The 26,146-nt window shown below is 36.0% G+C and overlaps 1 protein-coding gene across 4 annotated transcripts in view; it reads right to left on the bottom strand.

The window, feature by feature from the left end:
• Positions 1-26,146, bottom strand: part of PHKA1 (phosphorylase kinase regulatory subunit alpha 1) — a 177,519-nt gene that overhangs the window by 75,193 nt on the left and 76,180 nt on the right. For all 4 annotated transcript variants that reach the window (XM_055563628.1, XM_055563626.1, XM_055563629.1 and 1 more), the window contains one exon: positions 412-521. In XM_055563628.1, coding sequence (XP_055419603.1) covers positions 412-521 — 110 coding nt within the window. The remainder of the gene's footprint in view (positions 1-411; positions 522-26,146) is intronic.

Raw genomic sequence — 26,146 nt, 5'->3', positions numbered from 1 at the left:
GCTAAAATAGTACTGACATTTTTGTTTAGAAGAGGATATGAAAAATTTCTAAGCATGTAAAAATGGCCCATCTCAGAAAGAAATAGAAGATCTAATTTGGTAGCTGAATATTACCAAAAAAGACTATATTTTGTTTGTAAAGGATACAGTATTATATTTAATCTTTAATAAAGAGTACTCACTGCTTCTGCAATACCAAGGACTACTCTCGGTAGCCACAGTTACTTGGCATAGCTCTTTGCTGCAACATCAATTCAGTCCAACTCAACAAATATTTACTAAGCAGCTTAATGTGTGCAAGGTCCCATGGAACTCTGACACTTCTCCCAGCTCGAGTAAATGCTTTATTTCTATACTGTTTCTCTTTTATTTTCATTCATCTCAATGCACATCAAAGCTCATTCCACCCACCTGTGGAGTGAAGGTAAAGATAGTTTTCCGAATGTCATAGAGTTTTGAAGTTCCAAGGACACCCATGTGTCTGTAGGGTCTTCCACTGAGTTTCATTCTACTGTTGCATCCTGATATAGAATTGAGAAATGGTCAAGATATTTTCAGTGCACAAATCCTACCAGCAAACATTTTTTGCATTAATTTATGCTTCCTTATTGAACAAAATAAGTTCTGTCTCTCAAAGTTAATGTCCATGTCATGTACAGGGCCATACTAAGCACCATGGGCTTTCCAAGAGAAAGAATAGGCAGTTATCTGTGTTCTAAAAACAAATTATGCTCTTATAAAAAAGTCAAGTCATCTACATGAGATAAGAATGCATATAAAAATTAATAGTTCTATGAATGATAGAATGCTATTACCAACATTCATACATTGAATTTCCTTAAAGCTCATAAAAAGTACAAAAACTATTCTGATTATCAGACTTACCAGTATAAACTATGCTTCAAGAAAGCTGAACAAAAACCTCACCAGTTTAAAGATGGCAAACTAAACCGGAAAAAGTGAAATGAGTGCATCTTGATCTCCTTCAATAGCATACTACTGACACATTTTATTCAATGGGAGAACACATTTTATCCAAATAAATCAAGATATTTTAATATTCTTATATCTGATAGGAAATTTTGTGGACCCTTAGAGTAAAATTTACTTTGCAGAGGAGCTATTTTGAAAACTGGAAAAAGGGGGAAGACTTTAACTATCAGCTACAAAAGTAAGGCACAATTTTAATGAAAATATAAATACACACATTGTGTGTCTCAATGTCTTGTATGTGTATATATGCACATATGTATGTGTGTACACACACTGTGCACATTCACACACACATCCACCTTATTTCCTTGAGTATAAGATGTTGTTTTTTTTAATAGTTTAGCATTCTGAAATTAGAATATATCTGATAATTGATGTCTATGTTAAATGCAGTTGCATTTCTTTTTGTCTTTCAAAAGGCAATTATAATACCAATAACTCTTATGAGGAAATATTTCATTTATTCACACACATTTTTCCCTTTTATAACAAAGGACAGCATGATACACATAGCTCTCAAACCCTTTTTTCCCAGAATATATATTTCAGTACTAACAGAATTAGTACCTCTTTTTTGGGGGGTGGGGGGCTGTAACCCATTTTTCTTAGGGATTTCATTTTTGTCTCCTCTTCATCCTACGTATGATACCTAACAAATATGCCACTTTTTTAGTGTTGCTTCACTCTTAGGGACAGAACCAGAGAGCTATCAACGCCTTTGGCCATATTCCAGGGTCCACTCTATGCAGCACACATTTTACCTGAGAGTGATATCACAAGCAGGTTTATCTACTGTTCCTTCCATTTTGTTTCTTTTTATTGTATTACGGTAAAATATACATAAAATTTACCATTTTAACTGTTCAGTGACATTAAATACATTTGCAATGTTATACAACTATCACTTCCACCCATCTTTAGAAATTTTTCATTTTCCTGAACTGAAACTATAACCATTAAACAATAACTCCTCCCAGAAACCAGGCACAAGCTTGTAAGGAAGAGGCTCCCTTCCTCCCAGTCCCTGGCAATCACCATTCTTTCTGTCTCAATGAATTTGCTTACTCTAGATACCTCATATATGTAGAGTCATACAATATCCTTTTGTGACTGGCCTATTCCACTTAGAATAATGTCTGAAGGTTCATCTATTTTATAGTGCCAGAATTTTATCCTTTTTTAAGGCTGAATAAAACTCCATTGTATGCATATAACACATTTTGTTTATCTTTTCATCCATCAATGGATGCTAGGTTCTTTTATTCAAAATTGCTTATAGTATAATATGCATGCAGTTAAACACATGAACCTTAAATATAAAATCTGATGAATTTTTACACAGAAACACACAACCCAAATCAGGATATGGAACATTACTAGCCCTGCATTAGCCTCTTTTTTGCCCCTTCCTAGGTATTAATGTCCTACAGGCCTCAAAGTTAACCACCATTAAAACTTCAAATACAAGTAAGTATGATTTGTCCATTTTTGAGCTTTATACTAAGAGCATCATACATTATCTAGTTTTTGTATCTGGTTTCTTTCACTCAACATTGTGTCTATAGGATTCATCCATATTGTTGTACTTAGAATTAGTTCATTCTTTTTCATTGCTATATACATTCAATGTATGAATGCATCGTTATGTATCCATTCACTTGTTGACAGACATTTGAATTTTTCCTCCAGTTTTTTGTTATCATTTAAAGTTCCTATGAACATTCTTGTTGTGTGGGAATTCCCAAAGATCACTTCTAGGTTTGGTGATTCACAGGACTCAGCATCAGTTCAGTTCAGTCACTCAGTCATGTCTGACTCTTTGCAACCCCATGGACTGCAGCACACCAGGCTTCCCTGTCCATCACCAATTCCTAGAGCTTGCTCAAACTCATGTTCATCAAGTTGGGGATGCCATCCAACCATCTCATCCTCTGTTGTCCCCTTCTCCACCTGCCTTCAATCTTTTCCAGCATCAGGGTCTTTTCCACCGAGTCAGTTCTTTGCATCAGGTGGCCAAATATTGGGGTTTCAGCTTCAGCATCAGTCCTTCCAATGAATATTCAGGACTGATTTACTTTAGGATCAACTGGTTTGATCTCCCTGCAGTCCAAGGAACTCTCAAGAGTCTTCTCCAACACCACAGTTCAAAAGCATCAGTTCTTTGGCACTCAGCTTTCTTTATAGTCCAACTCTCACATCCATACCTGACTACTGGAAAAACCATACCTTTTAGTAGATGGACTTTTGTTGGCAAAGAACTCAGCATAGATCTATACTAATGGTAAGGTTTATTACAGCAAAGGGATACAAAGCAAAATCAGCAAAGAAAAAAGGTGCATGGTCAAAGTTCAGAGGAAACCAGGCACAAGCTTGTAAGAGTCCTCTTCCTAGTGGAGTTGTGCAGCGCATGTTTAATTTCTCCAGCATCATATTTTGACAAAATGTATGAAATGTCTACTAAGGAAGCTCATTAGAGACTCAGTGTCCAGTGTTTGTTTTTATTAGGGGCTGGTAGCATAGGCACCCTCTGCCTAGCATGTACCAAAACTCCAAACTCCACCTTCTGGTCTCTTGGCCAAGGTGTCTTTTTCATAAGGACTCGACACAGCAGAGTGAGATCAACCTGCCATATTGTTCTCAGTTATGTCTTCAGGGGTCTTATACTGAGCAGACAAAACAAATCCATTACCATAAACAAGTACCTTCAAAAGCCAGATGGTTTCCTCCTTAAGGTTCCATTAAAAATTAAAAAAAAAAATGCTTGAAGCATCAATCCAGGCACAACACAAGCCTGGTCAGTAAACTGAAGCTGACCTGAATGCCTTCCAGAGCTGAGGCAGTGCCAGGATAGTCAAGGCTCACTGACAAGTACAATGCAAGAGGGCACATGCAGTACCATTGGACAAAAATAATTTATAATCATTAGGGCATCCCAAGTAGGACATACATTAATTAGGCAGTTTAGGTTAACAAAATCCCTAATGTGGCTAACCTCTTACTGTGAGGCTTGCTGCCTTAGTGTTTCCAATCCAGTCCAAAAAACGCAGTTCAGAATTTGGTTTCAGTGGGACTGTTTTCTGAAGGTAGCTGGATCCAAACAATTTTGTTTTTTCAGCGCACCAATTCATCTGCCTTGCAAATGTGGATGACATGTGGAGGTGCTGAGTGGAAGGTAGATGCTGTCTCATAGTTAGCTGTCAGATCTGACTCTGGGATTAGCAGTCAATTTGAATTCAAAGCACTCTCAGCAGCAGGGAAGGCAACACATGCTTTTAGTAAGGAGAAGAGGAAAGCTTCCAGGAATTTCAGAATTTCCAGTTCTAAAAATCCAAGATCATTAATGCCCTCATCCTTCACTCATGCCTCCTCAGGTGTTTTTTCTCCACTGTTAGAAAATCTGTGTGTCCCATTTAGCAGTTATAATTGTACAATCATCCTCTCCTCTCACACAGACCTTTTGTCTAGAAGAGTTGCATGTAAGAAGTTTAAAAGCATTTTCAAAGGCAAACATGTTAAAATAACTTAATCGGAAAGACGTATCATATCCAGGAATTGGTTAAGATGAAATTCTCAATTTTCAAATGTTTTAAAATTGGGTTTTCATACTTCCCATTCCTTTCACCCTGATCAATTATCCAGTGAGCAGCCTAGAAAAGATTATTCTTTTTATGCGGACAGCTACATTTAATAAACATACTGCCTTATTTAGGTTTATGTATCGGGGGAAGGAGAAGGAAGTAGAGTCCGGCTAACAGTCTATTTTAAGCTGTAACTAATCTAGAAAGTCAAACATGATCATCAACAGCAGGGATGCAGGCTCAGGAAGGATCAAGAGTTTGATCTGAGAGGAATGGTGGAGGATGTCACATTCCCTATCATATGCCCTCCCTCAATTTGCAGCTTTCACAGAAATCACATCAGGAATGTAACCAGCTTTTGTATTAGAAATATAGAGCCAATCAGAGGATCAATTTCAGATAGTCCCATCAGAAAATAAGACTTTTCCCTTGGCCATCTGCAACTCAACTGACTCAAATGGCCCAGCCAGCATCAGGGGTGGTTTTACAATTTAGGATCATAAGAAGGGTGATTCAAATCTGCAACAATCCAAGTCTGAATTCATTTAAACCTCACATAGTTCATTTAGAGTTCATTTAGCCTGTACCTGCTTTCAGTTTAGCACATCTGGTGCTGATGTGGGAATAGTCTATAGCAGACCTTATCAGGTTTCAGCTGAGAGTCAGATCCACGGAATTAGAATCTGTAAATTTAGGATGCCAAGAGAGCTTTTCTTAGGCAGCAGCAAAGCTGAGATGGTACAGGACTGGTCAACCACGGCTTAGGTCCAAGTCCAAGCCCAAGTGACAAACAAGACTCTCCCAGGCTCTTCTTATTGTGCCTTACATTCCAAATTAACACAATCAAAAATGTGCACAAGAGGATGAAAAAAAATATATCAGCCTCTTAAGAGTTACACATTTGATTTCACAACTAAAAACTGCTTTCTAAACTCAAAAAGTGTATTTTCATCTGAAGACTGCCTCTCTTTTCATGTTGTCTTCCTTTTTCTTGAAACTCCAATAGTAAAAAAATTGATAGCAAAAATCATTAGTTATGGAGACTAGTTTTATTTCCAATACTCAAAGAGTTTGAATTCCAATCTGCTCACTGGCAGCAAAAAGCAAAGTAGTTGTATCCCACTGATGTTCTTTTTTCTTTTTGCAACTTTTCCTGATAGAAATGATCCCTCTAGCTTTACGAGACTACAAGAATATAACATTTTACATCAGTATCTATTATACACCAAGATGCAATAGCCACAAAATACAAAGTCATTTTTAAAAGTTCCTCCATTCCACCCTTTGCTCAAGCTTTCTCAAACCTTGAGCAGAAAATCCAGCATTTACAGGCTTACTGTTGTAGTTGCAGGGAGATCCCTGTTGAAATGTAGGAGTGGGGGTAGAAGGCTGTGGCAGCAGTGGCTAGAGTGTTTTTCTCCCTTTGATTTTTTGTTTATAAAATTTTGCTCCAGCTCTGGGAAGTAATGGGGCAATAGAGGGGGAAACAATGGAAATAGTGACAGACTTAATTTTCTTGTGCTCCAAAATCACTGCAGATGGTGACTGCAGCCACAAAATTTAAAGACACTTGCTCCTTGGAAGAAAAGCTATGACAAACCTAGACAGCATATTAAAAAGCAGAGACATTACTTTGCCTACAAAGGTCCATATAGTCAAAGCTATGGTTTTTCCAGTGGTCATGTATGGATATGAGAGTTGGACCATAAAGAAGTCTGAGTGCCAAAGAACTGATGCTTCTGAACTGTGGTTTTGGAGAAGATACTTGAGAGTTCCTTAGACTGCAAGGAAATCAAACCAGTCAACCCTAAGGAAAATCAATCCTGAAAATTCATTGGAAGGACTGATGCTGAAGCTGAAGCTCCAATACTTTGGCACCTGATGTGAAGAGCCGACTCATTAGAAAAGACCCTGATGCTGGGAAAGATTGAAGGCAGGAGAAGGAGACGACAGAGGGTGAGATGGTTGGATGGCATCACCAACTCAATGGACATGAGTTTGAGCAAACTCCAGGAGATGGTGAAGGACAGGGAAGCCTGGCATGCTACGGTCTATGGGGTCACAAAGAGTTGGACATGTCTGAGGGACTGAACAACAACAACAACTGGGAAGTGATTTAACCTCCCCCCCAACCCGCACTCCCCCCACCCGAGCCTCCACCACACACACATGAACAAAAAGAACTCAAACTTTTCAAGACTTTGGCCCATTCTAAGTTCACCTTTGGGAATGTTTGGACCTGCTTCCTCCAGCCTGGAGGAGAAGATAAAAACAAAAGGCACCCAGGTTGCACTTTTCCCTCTCACTTTAGCCATTGTGTTCAAAAGTAGCCAGAGGATGCTTCGAGCCAACTCTCTTGGAGTTGGATCTAACATTTTAAAATTCCATAGGGTAACTTTTACCTCCTACAACAGATAGCAGCTCAACTACTTTTTTATACCACAGATAATTCCATAGATACCCAGTACCACAGGTTTGTCATCCTCTACCATCCTTTTCTCAAACAATGTTTTTGCCATATTTAAGTGAGTTAAGGTCATGCCAGACAATCCCACCACTGTCAGCAGTATGTGGGGAATCCTGAAAATCACCCCAGATTTGGTGATGATGTGACTCATAGGCGGAGGACTCGTGGGACTCAGCAAATAGTCATACTTGGGGCTAATATTTATTATAGCAAAAAGACACAAGGCAAAATCAGTAAAGGGAAAAATGTGCATGGGGCAAAGTCTAAAGGAAACCAGGAACAAGCTTTCAAGATCCTGTCCCAGAAGTCACACACCACATGCTTAATTCTTCCAGCATCACACACGTGTTGTGACAACATGTATGAAGTGCTGCCTGTCAGCAGTAGAGACTCAGTACCCAATGTTTTTTAAAGTGCTGGTCACATGAGCACCCTCTGCCTGGCCTGCACCAAAATTCTAGACTCTTAGAAGAAAATCAGGTGTTCAGCATAAGCCATGTTGTTTGCTCAACTTAGAGCAAATTATCCTTATCAGTTAGGGGATGGTGGAAACCCTTCCTAAATCTGAGTCTTCAGATGCCAGCCAAGGGCCAACTTTGCAAGCAGGCTTTTCTAAGGATAGCATTTCCTGTTATGTTAACTCTTTGCTGCACATTGTCCATCTCTTTCAGAGCATATATATATGCATTTTTGTTGAGTATACACCCAGTAGTGGAAGTGATAGGCCCAGGGAATGTGTATGTTCAGTTTTTTTAATAGCTGCCTGTTAAATTGATACCTTACCACCATAAAATGCTATTCATTATTTCTATTAATATTTTTTGCCTTTAGTATACTTTGTCTGATATTAGTACAGTTACACCAGCTTCAGTTTGTTTATTATTGCATGGCATATTGTTTTCTATACTTTTGTTTTCAACCTGTGTCCTTTTCAGGTGAAACTCCTTTCTGTAGTATGTTGCTGGATTTTGCTTTATTATGCAACTTGACAATCTCTGTCTTTTAATTGAAACATTTACCCAATTTATATTTATTTACTGGATATTTGGATTTAAATCTTACATATTACTTCTTGATTTCCATTTGCCTCATTTATTATTCCTTATTTCTCTTTTTTGCCTTGCTTTGGATTAAATAAGAATTTTCTTATTATCATTTCCCCTACATCAAATTGTTAAGACATTCTTTTACTATTCTTTTAATAGTTAATACAGAGAAGCTCTTCTCAACTGGATTCCACCAGAGATTTAATTCTCTAAATATTCATTGAATATATTAACTTATCTTCCTTGTATTTAAAATGGAACTAGGGTCCATCACCCTTGGGAGAATGGAAAAAAAAACAAACAAACACATTTTCTGTAGGGCTTAATTATGTCATGACTCCTACTTGAGTAAAATTGCCCTAGAGAGTGAAGCATACATTCTTGACTAATTAGAGTCTATGTTAAATTAGTGCTTTTACCACTTCTTGAACAATGCAAGAATCTTATAACAGACTTTATTCACATTCTGCCTTTTATTTATTTATTACCATTTATGTCATTTATTTAATCTCTACTTTAATTTTATCCATAAAGTATTATTATTAGTATTGCTTCAAACAGTCCATTTTTTAAAAAGTTTCTCAATCATATCCGACTCTTTGAGACTCCATGGACTATACAGTCCATGAAATTCTCCAGACCAGAATACTGGAATGGGTAGCCTTTCTCTTCTCCAGGAGACCTTCCCAACCCAGGGATCGAATCCAGGTCTCCCACATTGCGGGTGGTTTCTTTACCAGCTAAGCCACAAGGGAAGCCTAAGAACACAACACTGGGTAGCCTATCCTTTCTCCAAGGGATCTTCCCAACCCAGGAATTGAACTGAGGTCTCCTGCGTTGCAGGTGGATTATTTACCAACTGAGCTATCAGGGAAGCCCAATGCAAGAATCTTACAACAGACTTCATTCACATCCTGCCTTTTATTTATTTATTACTATTTCTGTCATTTACTTCATTTCTACTTTTATTTTATCCATAAAGTATTGTTATTAGTGTTGTTTTAGACAGTCAACAGTCTTTTATATTTACACTTTCCATTTCTCTTTCTTCTGTCTGTGATCACTGTTCTTCTGCCAGAGTTCCCTTTAATGTTTCTTTTAGTGTGAGTCTGCTAATAACACATTCTCAGTTTTTACTTATCTGAACATGTCTTTACTGCCAAATTCAGACTCAAATTGAAGAAAGCAGGGAAAACAACTAGACCATTCAGGTATGACATAAATCAAATCCCTTACAATTAACAGTGGAAGTGACAAATAGATTCAAGGGATTGGATCTGATAGATAGAATGCCTGAAGAACTATGGATGGAGATTCATGACATTATACAGGAGGCAGTGATCAAGACCATCCCCAAGAAAAAGAAATGCAAAAAGGCAAAATGGTTGTCTGAGGAGGGCTTATAAATACCTGAGAAAAGAAGAGAAGCGAAAGGCAAAGGAGAAAAGGAAAGATACACCTATTTGACTGCAGAGTTCCAAAGAATAGCAAGGAGAGATAAGAAAGTCTTCCTTAGTGATCAATGCAAAGAAATAGAGGAAAATAATAGAATGGGAAAGACTAGAGATGTCTTCAAGAAAATTAGAGATACCAAGGGAACATTTCATGCAAAGATGGGCTCGATAAAGCACAGAAATGGTATGGACCTAACAGAAGCAGAAGATATTAAGAAGAGGTAGCAAGAATACACAGAAGAACTATACAAAAAAGATCTTCATGACCCAGATAATCACGATGGTGTGATCACTCACCTAGAGCCAGACATCCTGGAATGCAAAGTCAAGTGGGCCTTAGGAAGCATCACTACAAACAAAGCTAGTGGAGGTGATGTAATTGCATCTGAGCTATTTTGAATACTAAAATATGATGCTGTTAAAGTGCTGCACATAATATGCCAGCAAATTTGGAAAACTCAGCAGTGGCTACAGGACTGGAAAAGGTCAGTTTTCATTCCAATCCCAAAGAAAGGCAATGCCAAAGAATATTCAAAACACAATTGCACTCATCTCATGCACTAGCAAAGTAATGCTCAAAATTCTCCAAGCCAGGCTTCAACAGTACATGAACTGTGAAATTCCAGATGTTTAAGTTGGATTTAGAAAAGGCAAAGGAACCAGAGATCAAATTGCCAACATGTTGGATCACTGAAAAAAGCAAGAGAGTTCCAGAAAAAACATCTACTTCTGCTTTATTGACTATGCCAAAGCCTTTGACTGTGTGGATCACAATAAACTGTGGAATCAAGAGATGGGAATACCAGACCACCTGACCTACCTCCTGAGAAATCTGTATGCAGGTCAAGAAGCAACAGTTATAACTGGACATGGAACAACAGACTGGTTCCAAATCGGGAAAGGAGTATGTCAAGGCTGTATAATGTCACCCTGCTTATTTAACTTATATACAGAGTACATCATGAGAAATGCTTGACTGGATGAAGCACAAGCTGGAATCAAGATTGCCGGGAGAAATATCAATAACCTCAGATATACAGATGATGCCACACTTATGGCAGAAAGTGAAGAAGAACTAAAGAGCCTCTTGATGAAAGTGAAAGAGGAGAGTGAAAAAGTTGGCTTAAAACTCAACATTCAGAAAAGTAAGATCATGGTATCTGGTCCCATCACTTCATGGCACATAGATGGGGAAACAGTGGCAACAGTGGCAGACTTTATTTTCTTGGGCTCCAAAATCACTGCAGATGGTGATTGCAGCCATGAAATTAAAAGACGCTTGCTTCTTGGGAAAAAAGCTATGACCAATCTAGACAGCATATTAAAAAGCAGACATTACTTTGCCAACAAAGGTCCATCTAGTCAAAGCTATGGTTTTTCCAGTAGTCATGTATGGATGTGAGATTTGGACAATAAAGAAAGCTGAGCGCTGAAGAATTGATGCTTTTGAACTGTGGTGTTGGAGAAGACTCTTGAGAGTCCATTAGACAGCAAGGAGATCCAACCAGTCCATCAAGGAGATCCAACCAGTCCATCCTAAAGGAATCATTCCTGAATATTCATTGGAAGGACTGATGCTGTTACTGAAGCTCCAATACTTTGGCTACCTGATGTGAAGAACTGACTCATTGGAAAAGACCCTGATGCTGGGAATGATTGAAGGCAGGAGGAGAAGGGGACCAGAGAGGATGAGATGGTTGGATGGCATCACTGACTCAATGAACATGAGTTTGAGTAGGCTCCGGGAGTTCGTGATGGACAGGGAAGACTGGCATGCTGCAGTCCATGGGGTCACAAAGAGTTGGACACGACTGAGCAATTAAACTGCACTGTACTGAACTGAACATGCCTTAGCACCACCTTTATTTATGAAGAATATTTTCACTGGATATAGAATTATAGTACGGAAGTTATTTTCTCTCAGTAATTTATAAGTGACCTTCAGTTCTATGGAGTTCATTGGTTTTGTTGAACAGTCAGCTGTACACTTGATCATTGTTCCTTTGAAAGCAATGTATATTTTCTTAACTCTAGCTTTTGTAAGATTTTCTCTTTGTCTTGGTTTCCAGTTTGATTATTAAATTTAGGTTTGTATTTATCTTGTTCACAGATTTTTAGCCCTTTTGGATGTTTAACTTGATATCTTTAGTAATATTTGAAAAACTTCTATCTCTTCAAACAGTTCCTGTTCCATTCTTTTCCTTGTTCTTGAACTCCAGAACTTTTCACTGTTTCTTAATACTCTTTTGATTTTCCATCTTTTTCTATCCTTTTTCTTATGTGCTTTAATGTGGCTATTTTATACTGATTTACTTTTTGGTTCATTAATCCTCTCTTCTACTGTCTCTTATGGTATTAATCTCATCTATTACATTTTTAATTTCACTTATTGTATTTTCTAGTTTTGAAATTCTATTTGATTTTTTAAATAGGTTCTAGTTTTCTAGTGAAATTCATCTTCTAAATCTATTTTTGGAATGAATTAATAGTTTATGAGTCCTGTCCAAGAGCTCCCAAAATGTGAATTATATATGTTTCAAAAATATATTAAAATTTTAATTGACTTTTACTGTAGTAAAATATATATATATAACATTAAGTTTACCATTTTAAACATATAGTTCAGTGGCATTAAGTGCCTTCACATTGTTCTGCAACCATCATCACATCCATCTCCAGGAGTTTTTCATTATCCCAAACAGAAACTTTTTATCCACTGAATAATAACTCCTCATTATGCTCTTCTGGCAACCACCCTTTGATTCTTTGATAGCAGTCACCATTCTATATTTTGTCTCTATATTCTATTTTTTGTCTGACTCCACTAAGTATCTAATACAGGTGGAATCATACATATTTATCCATTTTTATGTTGCTTACTTCATTAGCATAATATCTTTAAGGTTCTATGTTGTGGCATGTGTTAGGATTTCCATCCTTTAAATAAAAAGATGAATGATATTCCTATATATATTATGTGTATACACACACACACACACACGTTTATCTATTCACCTGTCAATGAACATTTGAGCTTTTTCTACATCTTGGCTATTGTGCCTAATGCTGCTTTGAACATTAGTGAACAAACATCTATTTGAGTTCCTGTTTTCCCTTCCTTTGTGTAGTATATGCAGAAGTATTGGAGAAGGCTATGGGAACCCACTCCAGTACTCTTGCCTGGCGAATTCCATGGACAGAGGAGCCTGGTAGGCTGAGGTACATGGGGTTGCTAGGAGTTGGACACGACTGAGTGACTTCACTTTCACTTTTCACTTTCATGCATTGGAGAAGGAAATGGCAACCCACTCCAGTATTCTTGCCTGGAGGATCCCAGGGACGGGGGAGCCTGGTGAGCTGCCGTCTATGGGGTCTCACAGAGTCGGACATGACTGAAGCGACTTAGCAGTAGCAGTAGCATGCAGAAGTATATATAGAAGTACAATTGATTGATCAATTCTATGTTTAATTTTTATGAGGAACTTGCCATACTGTTTTCCACAATGGCTGCACCATTTCAGATTCCTACCAACAGACGATAAGGGTTCCAGCTCCTCTATTTTCTCAATACTTGTGGCTTTTTGATTTTATTTATTTATTTATTTTATAATAGTTATACCAGTGAGTGTGTAGTGATTCATTACTGGGATTTTGATTGGCATTTCCCTAATGATTAGTGTTGTTGAGCCTCTTTTCATGTGTTTATAGACCACTTGTATATTTTCTTTGGAAAAATGACTACTCAAGTCCTTTGCCTTTAAATTTTTTTTAATTTAAAAACTACCCCCAGCTTTACTGAGATATAATTAACATATACCATTGTGTAAGTTTAAGGTGTACAATGTGATTTGATATGCAGATGTGTGAATGTGTACTATAATAAGGTTAGTTAATACATCCTTCACCTCAAATAGTTGCAATTTTGTTGTTATGGTGAGAACATTAAGCTCTACTATCATAGCAACTTTCAAGTATACAATATGCTATTTTTAACTATAGTCATCACATTGTACATTACATCTCAGGAACTTATTCATCTTAAAACTGAAAGTTAGTACCGTTTGACCAATACTTCCCCATTATTTTCACCTCAGCTCCTGGCAACCATCGTTTCACTCTGTTTCTATGAGTTTGATGTTTTTAACTTCCATACATAAGAGAGATCATACAGTATTTGTCTTTCTCTGTCTGACTTTTTTCAACTTAGTAAAATGCTCTAAAGATTCATGGATATTGGTGCATATGGTAGGATTTCCATTTTCTCATGGCTGATAATATTCCATTGTTACACACATACACACTACATTTTCTTTATCCATTTATCTGTTGATGTACATTTAGACTGCTTCCATATCTTGGCTATTATGAATAATACTTCAATAAACCTGGGAATGCCAATATCTAATCTCCTTCAGATATATACCCAGATGTGGGATTGCTGGATCATATGCTCATTTTTTGAGGAACCTCCATACTGTTTTCCACAGTAGCTCTACTTATATATTAGGTTGGTGCAAACATAATTGCTGTTTTGGACCATGAATCTTAAATCATTATAACTAGGCTCAAACACATCTTTATTAATAAAAATAGGAACCATCACAATCAATACATTTTTGCCAACAAGAAATAAGTTTGTTTATTCTTGTAGCATAAAATCTGTGCTTTAGGATTTGACAAACTCTTGGAAAGCATTTTCTGCCTCCTGCTCATTGTGGAAGTGTTTTCCCTGCAAAAAGTTGTTGAGATGCTTGAAGAAGTGGTAGTTGGGTGGCAAGAGGTCAGATGAATATGGAGGATGAGGCAAAACTTCATAGCCCAATTTATCCAACTTTTGAAGCCTTGGTTGTGCGATGTGTAGTCGGGTGTTGTGGTGGAGAAGAATTGGGCCCTTTATGTTGACCAATGCTGGCTGCAGGCATTGCGGTTTTCAGTGCATCTTATAGCATACTTCTCAGATGTAATGGTTTTGCAGAGATTCAGAAAGCTCTAGTGGATCAGACTAGCAGCAGACCACCAAACAGTGACCATGACTTTTTTGGTGCAAGTTTGGCTTTGGGAAGTGATTTGGAGCTTCTTCTTGGTCCAGACACTGAGCTGGTGATCACCATGTATCATATAAAATCCACTTTTCATTGCACGTCACACTCTGATTGAGAAATGGTTCACTGTTGCACAGATTAAGAGAAGACGACACTTCAAAATGATGATATTTTTTGTTTTCAGTCAGCTCAAGAGTCACCCACTTATCAAGGTTTTTCACCTTTTCAGTTTGCTTCAAATGCCAAACAACTGTAGAATGGTCGACATCGAGTTCTTCAGCAACTTCTCATGTAGTTGTAAGAGGATCTTGCTCTCAGTTGGTCATTGTCAACTTCTGATGGCTGGCCATTACACTTCTAATCTTCAAGGCTCTCGTCTCCTTTGCAAAACTTCTTGAACCACAACTGCACTATATGTTTATTAGCAGTTCCCAGGCCAAATGCACTGTTGATGTTGTGAGTTGTCTCCACTGCTTTATGACACATTTTGAACTTGAATAAAAAAATCGCTCAAATTTGCTTTTTGTCTAACATCATTTTTATAGTCTAAAATAAATACAAAATAAACAGCAAGTAATAAGTCATTAGCAGAAAAACATAAAGTGAGAGATGCACATTAAAATGATGTATAATATAAACCACATTTAAGAATGTATTCCAATATTAAATGGCAAAGTTGAACAATGTAAAACTACAATTACTTTTGCAGCAACCCAATACATTCCCACCAATAGTGTACAAGGGTTCCCTTTTCTCTACATCCTTCCTTCCCAGCATTTATTGTCTCATTTTTGTTTTTTTGATAATAGCTATTCTAACAGGTGTGAGGTGGTATCACACTGTGGTTTTGATTTGCATTTCCCTGATAGTGATGTTGAGTGCCTTTTCATGTGCTAATTAGTTATCTGAATGTCTTCTTTGGAGAAATGTCTGTTCAAGTCCTCTCCTCATTCTTTACAAATCCTTTGCCTTTTTCCTACTGAATTATATTAGTACTTCATATATTTTGGGTATTAACTCCTTATCAGATATATGATTTGGAAATATTTTCTCCTAGTCCATAGGTTGCCTTTAGACTTTATTGTTTATTTGACTGGGCAAAAGCTTTTTAGTATAACGTGGTCCTACTTACTGACTTCTGCATTTTTTCTTGTGCTTTTCGTGCCAAATTAAAAAAAAAATCATTGCCAAGACTGATGTCAAAGAACTTTTTCCTTTTAGAAGTTTTACAGTTTTGGGTCTTACATTTAAGTGCTTAATCTATTTTGAGTTAATTTTTGTGGGTCCAATTTCATTCATTCTTTTGTGTGTGGATGTCCACTTTTCCCAGCATCATTTGTCAGACATCATCCCCATTTAGCATCCTTGGCTCCCTTGTCACATACCAGTTGACCATATATGTGTGGGTTTATTTCAGGGCTTGATTCTGTTCCATTTGTGCATGTGTCTATTTTTATGTCAGAATCATACTCTTTTGATTATTACAGTTTTATAATACAGTTTGAAACCAGAAAGTGTAAAGCCTTCAGCCTTGTTCTTCTTTATCAGGATTGCTTTGGATATTTAGAATCTTTCATGTTTCCATATGAACTTCAGAATTGTTAATTCTATTTTTGTGAAAAATGATATTGGAATTTTGATAGAATTGCATTGTATCTATAGATGGTTTTGAGGGCTTGCTTAGGTTTTTGTTGTTGAGTTGTATGAGTTCTTTATACATTTTGGATACTAACCCATATCAGATATCTGACTGCAAATATTTTCTCTCATTATACGGATTGTCTTTTTACTCTTTTGATGGTGTCCTTTGATGCACATGAGTTTTAGATTTTGATGAAATCTAATTTATATTTTGTTGCCTGTGCTTTTGGTGTTATAGCCAGGAAATCACTGCCAAATCCAATATTATGAAGTTTTCACCTCTATTCTCTTCTAAGACTTTTATAATTTTAGCTCTTAGATCTAGGGCTTTGATCCACTTTGAGTTAATTTTTTATATGATATAAAGCAAGGATCCAACTTCATTCTTTTGCACCTGGATATCCAGTTTTCCTAGCACCATGTCTGAAAAGACTGTCCCTTCCCCTACTGAATGGACTTGACATCTTTGTCAAAAATCATTTGACCATATCTGTAAGGGTTCATTTCTGGGATTTCTATTTTATTCCACTTTTCTAGAGATTTACTTATGCTAATACTGAAGAGGAAAAGTTAAAATTTTACATAACCTCCTGCCTGTTCTGCCTCTGTAACTCAGCTTGCTTCTTGCAAAGTCTGGATCACGTGGGTCTTACAGTCTCAGAAAGTGGGGACCTACAATACTAGGAACTGGAGTTTATCTCACTCACCCTTGTCCTGCTCTTTGCAATCGCCCAGCCCCTGCAAACCTGCTTAATCCTGCCTGTCAGTGTAAAGGTCAGGCATCCCCCTCCCCATCTTGACCACTGTTTCCGCATGCACGAAACCCCTGTTTAAACCAGCTTATTAGCAGCTAGTGTTGCCCGCTACAGTCTGTCTATAAAAACTCTGCAATCCCTTTGTTCAGGGCTCAGAGCTTGGAGTGTTAATTCCTTTGGGCCTGCCAGCATAATAAACCTGAGTTCTCCAACTCTCCTAGTGTGGTGCTTGGTTTGTTGAGTACTGGTTTCTACAGTATTTCAACACCTTAGATTATTATAGTTAAGTTATGAAATCAGGGTATATCAGGTTTCCATCTATGTTATTTTTCTAGATTGTTTTGGATTCCCTTGAGATTCTACATGAATTTCAAGATGAATATTTTCTATTTTTGCTAAAAATATCATTGGGGTTTTGATAGGGATTGTATTGAATCTTTCCATCATTCTGGATAATATTGATGTCTTAACAATATTAACTCTTCCAATCTGTGAACATGGGCATATTTCCATTTATTTGTGTTTTAGACTTTGTGTTTCAGAATTTCTGAGAAATGGCCTTTTTTTGATTTGCCTTTACTTTAGTGTGCAGCCTATCCTTCAGGGATTCAACTGACAGCCTCAGGTGTTTATCATAGTCCCTTTCACACACACACACACACAAATGTCCTGAAATGGAGCTTCTGTCTTCCCTGCAGTGAGACTTTATACTTGCTTTCTTGGCCCCTCACTCCATGCAAGCATAGCTTAAGAATCAGCAAATGCCTCAAAAGGAAAGTGCACAGAGAATGGTGACCTTACATCTCTGAGGTCCTCTTCTCTCCAGGGTTTTGGCTTCTTGTGTCTTGGCTGTCTTAATTACTTTCTGATGCCTTCATTCACTTTTATTTTTAAAATCCAACCAGGATAGTTGTTCTTACTATGAAGGTTAGTCTGATAAAAGCTATTTCAACACAGCTGAAAGCTGAAAATCTACCTTATTCTTTTAAACTGTGGCAAAACACATTATAATTCAACCATTCTTGTTCATACACATTAGGTTGCTTCTAATTGTTGTTTTGCCATAGAACAAATTATATTGTAATGAACATCTTTATATATATATATTCTTATATATATTCATGTGAGTGTTATTAAATAGGGTAGATTTCTAGAAGCAAGGCTGTTGGACAAAGGTATGTGCATTAAAACTGTTTACAGGTGATCAAACTGCCTGTGATTTACACTACCACCAGGAGTGCTGAGAGAGTTCATTTATCCACATAATCACCAGCACTGGATATTATTAATCTTAATGTTTATAAAACTGATGGGCAAAACCTTATATTTCACTGTTGTTTTACCTTACATTTCTCCAATCACTGGTGAGTTGAAGCTAAGATAACTTAAAAAGTGTGGTACTAGAAAAGAAGAAACTGATCAATAGCACCACAAAGTAAGACCAGAATACATACACATACATGTGTGATTCTATATATGTATGTCAAGGCTGTAGTCACCCGCTTATTTAACTTACATGCAGAGTACATCATGTGAAATCCTGGGCTGGATGAAGCACAAGCTGGAATCAAGATTGCCGGGAGAAATATCAATAACCTCAGATATGTAGATGACACCACCCTCATGGTAGAAAGCGAAGAACTAAAGAGCCTCTTGATGAAAGTAAAAGGGTTGAAAAAAAAGTGAAAGAGCCTCTTATGAAAGTGAAAAAGTTGGCTTAAAACTCAACATTCAGAAAACTAAGATCATGGCAAATAGATGGGGAAACAATGGAAACAGTGACAGACTTTATTTTTTGGGGCTCCAAAATCACTGCAGATAGTGATTGCAGCCATGAAATTTAAAGACACTTTCCTTGGAAGAGAAGCTATGACCAACCTAGACAGCATATTAAAAAGCAGAGACATTACTTTACCAACAAAGGTCCGTCTAGTCAAGGCTATGGTTTTTCCAGTAGTCATGTATGGATGAGAGAGTTGAACTATAAAGAAAGCTGAGCACTGAAGAATTGATGCTTTTGAACTGTGGTGTTGGAGAAGACTCTTGAGAGTCCCTTGGACAGCAAGGAGATCAAGCCAGTCAATCCTAAAGGAAATCATTCCTGAATATTCATTGGAAGGACTGATGCTGAAGCTGAAACTCCAATACTTTGGCTACCTGATGCAAAGAACTGACTCACTGGAAAAGACCCTGATGCTGGGAGTGATTGAAGGCAGGAGGAGAAGGGGACCAGAGAGGATGAGATGGTTGAATGGCATCACTGACTCAATGGACATGAGTTTGAGTAGGCTCTGGGAGTTGGTGATGGACAGGGAAGACTGGCGTGCTGCAGTCCATGGGGTTGCAAAGAGTCAGACATGACTGAGTGACTGAACTGAACTGAAGTGAAGTCACTCAGTCGTGTCCAACTCTTTGCAACCCCATGGACAGTAGCCAACCAGGCTCCTCCATCCATGGGATTTTCCAGGCAAGAATACTGGAGTGGGTTGCCATTCCTTCTCCAGGGGATCTTCCCGACCCAGGGACTGAACCCGGGTCTCCCACATTGTAGGCAGACCCTTTACCATCTGAGCCACCAGGGAAGTCAAACTGATGAACTATTCAGTCAATAGTGCTGGAAAGATGGGCTAAGTATTTTGCAAACAAGTTATAATTCTTACCTCATAAGATAAATTAAAATTCTAGACCAAGAATTAAATGTAAAATGGTAACCATAAAGAACTAACAGAAAATGCAATGAAAATGTAAACAATTGATCTAGGGATGGATCTATCTTTCTGAGCATAACAGCAAAAAATAAATCAATAAGGAGAAAATTTTACTATATAAAAATATAAAACGTCTATATATCAAAATGAAATCCAAAATTAAAGGGTGAATAATAAAATAGCAACACATTACAGTAACATGTGGAAGACAAAGTGTTAGCATCCCGATACACAGTAAATCTTGTAGAAACCAATAAGCAATAGACAATTTTACAGCAGAAAAATGGTAAAAAAATATATATATAAGTAGAAAATTTGCAAAGTAAATATATAAAGGCTATTTATTTTGTGAAAATAAGTTTATCATTCATATGATCAAAAACAATTGAAAATATTAAGCTAACATAGATATTAAAATAGTGTTTTAGGGAGCTATTTAAGAAAATGTAATAGAGTTCATCATATATTATGTTACAAAGAACAGATTCCAGACTGTTCTTTTCTGACATCATTTTTCTGAAAACAACTGGGTATTTTATTTACAAAAAAATGGTTGGAAGCAAATATTGCAAAATTGAAACAGTGGCTTTGTGAGACTGGAGAATTCTAGGTAATTTTTATCTTTTCTCTTGTACTTTTCCCTATCTTCCAGTTCCCTGCAGTCAACATGTATATAGGAATTTTGAATCAGATAACCCGCTACTTGTGAAAACTGGAGAGAATGAAAAGAGCAGTATATCTATTCAAATGAAGTTAGGAGATAAATTCACAATTCTTGAAGAAATGAAAGACATATCTTATAAAATGGATGTATCTGATCCCGAAAAAGTTGAACAAAGAAAGAAAATAATTATCTAAAAGGAAGTTATAGAATAAGGAATATATACATTAAAAATCTCATTGATAAAAGCATAAAAAAATATTAAGAATTGATAAATATATACGAAAATGTACAGATCCTGCTAGATATGAAAACAGTAAGAGACACAATTTTTTTTAAAAAGTAAAGCAAAAATGAAAAAATACATACTCTCACTGGGAATTAAAGAAAGAAACTAGAATAACTTTATGTACATTAAAGCTATTAATCTAACAAAAGAAAATGATAAAAACTCAACATTGATGGGGCCGTAGAATCAAAAAGGTATATTTTATATTTATTGATGTCACTACAAATTGATTTGTTTTTCTTAAGAATTAATCTGGTAGCATGTAACAAGAGCTAAAAAGTTGTCCATACTCTTATCCAGAATCCTTTTTCTGAGAATATACTCCAGTAAAATAGGAGTATATTTATGAATGCCTGTGAAAAGGTATTTATAGAGGATAAAAATTTTGGAAAACAATTCAAGTACCCAATAATAAGAATACAATTACTTTAATTTGATGGAATAATATATAGCTCTTTCAACATGTAGAAATACTTACATGAAAGAATAAGTGAAAAAACCAGCACAAGTTAACATGTACACACTGAATGACTATGAAAATATATGTGTGCACTAATAGATTAGGATTCATATTACATAAAGATTTGAGTTTAACATTTATAAAGCTCCTTTTATTGAGGAAACGTTGATTTCACCTCCCCTCCACTGGTTCCTTCTTCCCTACCCTGTTCTCTGTATCTACATGTTTTCTTTTGTTTATTAGTTTTCTTATACTCCACATGTGATAGAAATCATACAGTGTTCGTCTTTGTCTGACTTATTTCACTTAGCCTAACACACTTAAGGCCCATCCATGTTTTTGCAAATGGCATGATTTCATCTTTTTTATGGCTAAGCAGTATTCTATTTCTGTCTTTCTGACAACAGTCAATCTTAAAGGTATGAGGTGGTATCTCTTTGTGGTTTTGATTTGCATTTCCTTAATAATTAGTGATATTAACATTTTCATGTGCCTGTTGGCCATTTGTAAGTCTTCTTTAGAAAAATGTATATTCAGCTCCTCTGTTCATTTTAATCAGATTGTTTTTTGTTGTTGAGTTGTATGAGTTATCTATTTTGGATATTAACCCCTCATCGGAAATATGATTTGCAAATATCTTCTCCCATTTGGTAGACTGTCTTCTCATTTTATTGTTGGCTTCCTTTGCTGTGCAGAAGCATTTTAGTTTGATATTAATCCCATTTGTTTATTTTTACTTTTGTTTCCCTTGCTTGAGGAAACAGGTAGAAAGAATTAGTAAGACTGATGCCAAAGGTGTACTGCCAATGTTTTCTTCAAGTTTTATGATTTCAGGTTTTATATTCAAGTCTTTAATCCATTTTGAGTTAATTTTTTTGTATAGTGTGAGATTGGGATCTGGTTCATATTTATTTTGCATGTGACTCTCCAGTTTTCCTATTTATTGAAGATACTATCCTTTATCCATTGTATGTTCTTTGCTCTTTTGTCATAAATTACTTGCCCATATATGCATGGATGTATTTCTGGACTCCCGATTCTGTTTCATTGATCTGTTTTTCTGCCAATACCATGCTGTTCTGATTACTGTGGCTTTGCTGTTTGAAATCAGGAAGTGAGATACTTCCAGCTTTGTTCTTTTTTTTTTTCTCAGAATTACTTTGGTTATTTGGGGCCTTTTGTGGTTTCATATAAATATAAGAATATTTTCTTCTATTTCTGTGAAAAATGTCCTTGGGATTTTGCTAAAGGATTACATTGAATCCGCAGATTGCTTTAGGCAATAAGGACATCTTGACAATGCTAATTCTTTCAATCCTGAGTATGGACTCTGTTTCCATTTATTTGTTTTTTTTTTCAATTTCTTGCAACAATGTGTTATAGTTTTCAGTATATAGGTCTTTCACCTCCTTGATTAAATTTATTACTATATATTGTTATTTTGTTGTTGATGTTGAATATTTTGCTCATGTATTTTCTAAAGGGATGACTGTAGATGTCTAGTTAGCAGAGTACAGTATTTAGATTTTAGTGGGTTATTTTAAATGGTGATATGATAATTTTTAAAATGTCAATATTATCAATATACCAGAAACCTTGTTTCTAAATTTTCTTTATTGAGGTATAGTTGATGTAAAATATTAATATGTTTCAGATGTACAACACGATAACTCACAATTTTAAAGATTACATTCCATTTATACCTATTATTAATATTGGCTATATTTGCTTGTAGTTTATTTATTTTATAGATAGTAGTTTGTACTCCTTAATCCCCTACCCCTGTCTTGCCCCTTTCCCCTTCCCTCTTCCTACTAGTGATTGATCACTAACTAGTTCTCTATGTCTTTGAGTCTGCTTCTTTTTTATTACACTCAGTAAATGCTGGTTCAATTTTTAGATTCCTCATATAAGTGATATCATACAGTGTTTGTCTTTCTCTGACTTATTTCACTTAGTACAATACCATCCATGTTGTTGCAAATGATAACATTTCATTCTTTTTATGGCTGAGTAGTATTTCATTGTGTGTATACATTTTCTTTATTCATTTGTTGATGGACACTGAGGTTGCTTCTGTATCTTGACTATTGTAAACAGTCTGCTGTGGATGTGAACATTGTGGTACATGTATGTTTTCAAATTAGCATTTTCATTATTTTTGGATATATAGCCAGGAGTAGAATTGCTGGGTCATATGGTAGTTCTATTTTTAGTTTTTTGAGAAATCTCTATACTGTTTTCCACATGGCTGCACCAATATATTACATTCCCACCAACAATGTAGAAGGGTCCTTTTTTCTTCAGTATGTTATATGTGTTCTTTTTGATGATAGCCATTCTGACAGGTATGAGGTGATTTCTCATTGTGATTTTAATTTGCATTCCTCTGATGATTATAATGTTGAGCATATCCCTAGACAGTTTCTTAATTTTTCTTTCTGCTAGCTCACTGTTAGCATATAGAAATGTAACAGACATTTATATTTTGATTTTGTATCCTGAAATTTTACTGTATTTGTTTATTATTTCTAATAGTTTTTTAGTGGAGTCTTTATTCTAATATATAAAATAATGTCATTTGCAAATAGTGACAGTTTTACTTCTTCTTTTCCAGTTTGAATGCCTTTGATTTCTTTTTCTCATCTAATCACTCAGGTTAGAACCTCTAATACTATGTTGAACAGGAGTGGCAAGAGTGAGCATCCTTGTCTTGTCCCTAATCTTAGAGAAATAGCTTTCAATTTTTCACCATTGAATATAATGTTAGATGTGGGTTTGTCATATTTGACCTTTATTTTGTCCCTTCCATTCCACTTCATTGAGAATTTTTATCATAAATGAGCGTTACATTTTGTCAAATGCTTTTTCTGTATATGGTTTTTAATTCTTCATTTTCTTAATATGGTATATCACATTGACTGATCTGCAGATGTTAAGCCATCCTTGCATCCCTGGAATAAATCCCACTTAATCATGGATGGTATATGATCCTCCTGATGTATTGTTGAATTCAGCTTGCTAATATTTTGTTCAGAATTTTTGCTTCTATGTTTATCAGAGATACTGGTCTGCAATTTTCTTTTTGTGTGTGTCTTTATCTGGTTTTTACATTAGAGTGATGTTGGCCTTGTAAAATGAGTTAGGAAGTGTTCCCTAACTTCCCTAATTTCCTAAAATGGAAATTCAATTTTTGGGGAATAGTTTGAGAAGAAAAAGTATAAAATCTTTCAATGTTTGGTAGAACTCACCTGTGAAACTGTCTAGTACTGGACTTTTGTTATTTGGGAACTTTTTTGATTACTGTTTTAATCTCTGTAATAGTAATAGGTCTATTCAAGTTTTTATTTCCTCATGATTTGGTCTTGGAAGGCTACATAATTCTAAGAATTTGTCCATTTCTTCTAGGCTGTCAAATTTGTTGGTGTATGGCTATTTATAATATTCTCTTACAATTCTTTGTACTTCTGTGGCATCCACTGTTATTTATCCTCTTTCACTTCTGATTTGTTTATGAGGGCCTTCTCTCTTCTTTATTTTCTTATAACTCTTTGTACTTCTGTGGTATCCATAGTTATTTATCCTCTTTCACTTCTGGGGGCTCTCTTTTTTTCTTAGTGAGTCTAGCTAATGGTTTGTTGATTTTGTTTATCTTTTTAAAAATTCAGCTCTTAGTTTCATTGATCTTTTTTATTGTCTTTCTCTACTTCATTTATTTCAACTCCAATCTTTATTATTTCCTTCCTTCTATTAACTTGAGTTTTGCTTGTTCTTCTTTTTCTAGTCCCTTTAGGTGTAAGGTAAGGTAAGATTGTTTATCTGAGAGTTTTCTTGTTTCTTTTTTTAAAAAATATTCTTCTCTGCCTGGAGGCAGGGAATGGGGTTTCCAGGGTCAAGCCCCACCTCAGACCTGACCAGGTCATGGTAGAATGGAACATCCAAATTCCAGTGGCTCCCCTGGCAGGGGCAGCTCCCTAAGGGTCCTATGAGTCTGTGGAGGTTCAGCTTCCAGCCCAGACCAACATCTGGTTTCTGATGCTGCTCAGTTTCCTTGTTTCTTGAGGTAGGCCTGTATTGTTATAAACTTCCCTCCCAGGTTTTGCTGCATCTCATAGATTTTGGTATGTTGTATTTTCATTTGTCTTCAAGTAATTTTTATTTCTCCTTTGATTTCTTCATTGACCTAATAGTTGTTAATTGGATGTTGTTCAGTCTCCACATATCTGTGATTCTTCCAGTTTTCTTCTCATAGTTAATTTCTAGTTTCATTCCACTGTGATTGGAAAAGATGTTTGATATGATTTCAATCTCCTTAAATTTATTGAGACTTATTTTGTGTCCCAAAATATGGTCTACCCTGGAGAGAGTTCCACATGTACTTGAGAAGAATGTGTATTCTGCTGCATTTCAATGGAATGTTCTGTACAAATCTATCTAATCCATCTGGTCGAAAGTTTCACTAAGACTTATTTCCTTGTTGACTTTCTGTCTGATTTAACCACTGATGTAAGTGGGGCATTTAAAGTCTCCTACTATTATTGTGTTGCTGCTGTCAGTTTCTCCCTTTAGGCCTGTTAATTGTTTTATATATTTTGATGTTCCTATGTTAGGTGTATATATATTAACACTAATCACTGCTATGTCTTTTGACGAATTGTTCCTTTTGTCATTATATACTTTCCATTTTTGTCTGTTACCTTTTTTGGCTTTAAATCTATCTTATCTGATATGAATATGGCTACATCTGCTTTCATTTGAATGCTGTTTGCTTGGAGTATCATTTGATATATCTCCCCTTTTAACCCATGTTTGTCTCTAGAGTTTAGATGTATCTCCTGGAAGCAGCAAATAGTTGGGTCTTATTTTTTATTCCATTTAGCCATCATGTGTCTTTTGATTGATGAATTCAATTTATTTATATTTAGGTTAATTATAGATAGATGAAGACAATACTGCCATTTTATCTTTCGTTTTCTGGTTGCTCTATTATCTCCACTGTTTCTTTTTTATAATTATTTTTAAATTTATTTTAAATTGAAAGATAATTGCTTT

Source organism: Bubalus kerabau, chromosome X (assembly GCF_029407905.1).
Source record: "Bubalus kerabau isolate K-KA32 ecotype Philippines breed swamp buffalo chromosome X, PCC_UOA_SB_1v2, whole genome shotgun sequence".
Lineage (NCBI taxonomy): Eukaryota > Metazoa > Chordata > Mammalia > Artiodactyla > Bovidae > Bubalus > Bubalus kerabau.
Note: the sequence above shows the minus strand (reverse complement) of the source record. Positions and strands in the feature narration are given on the sequence as shown.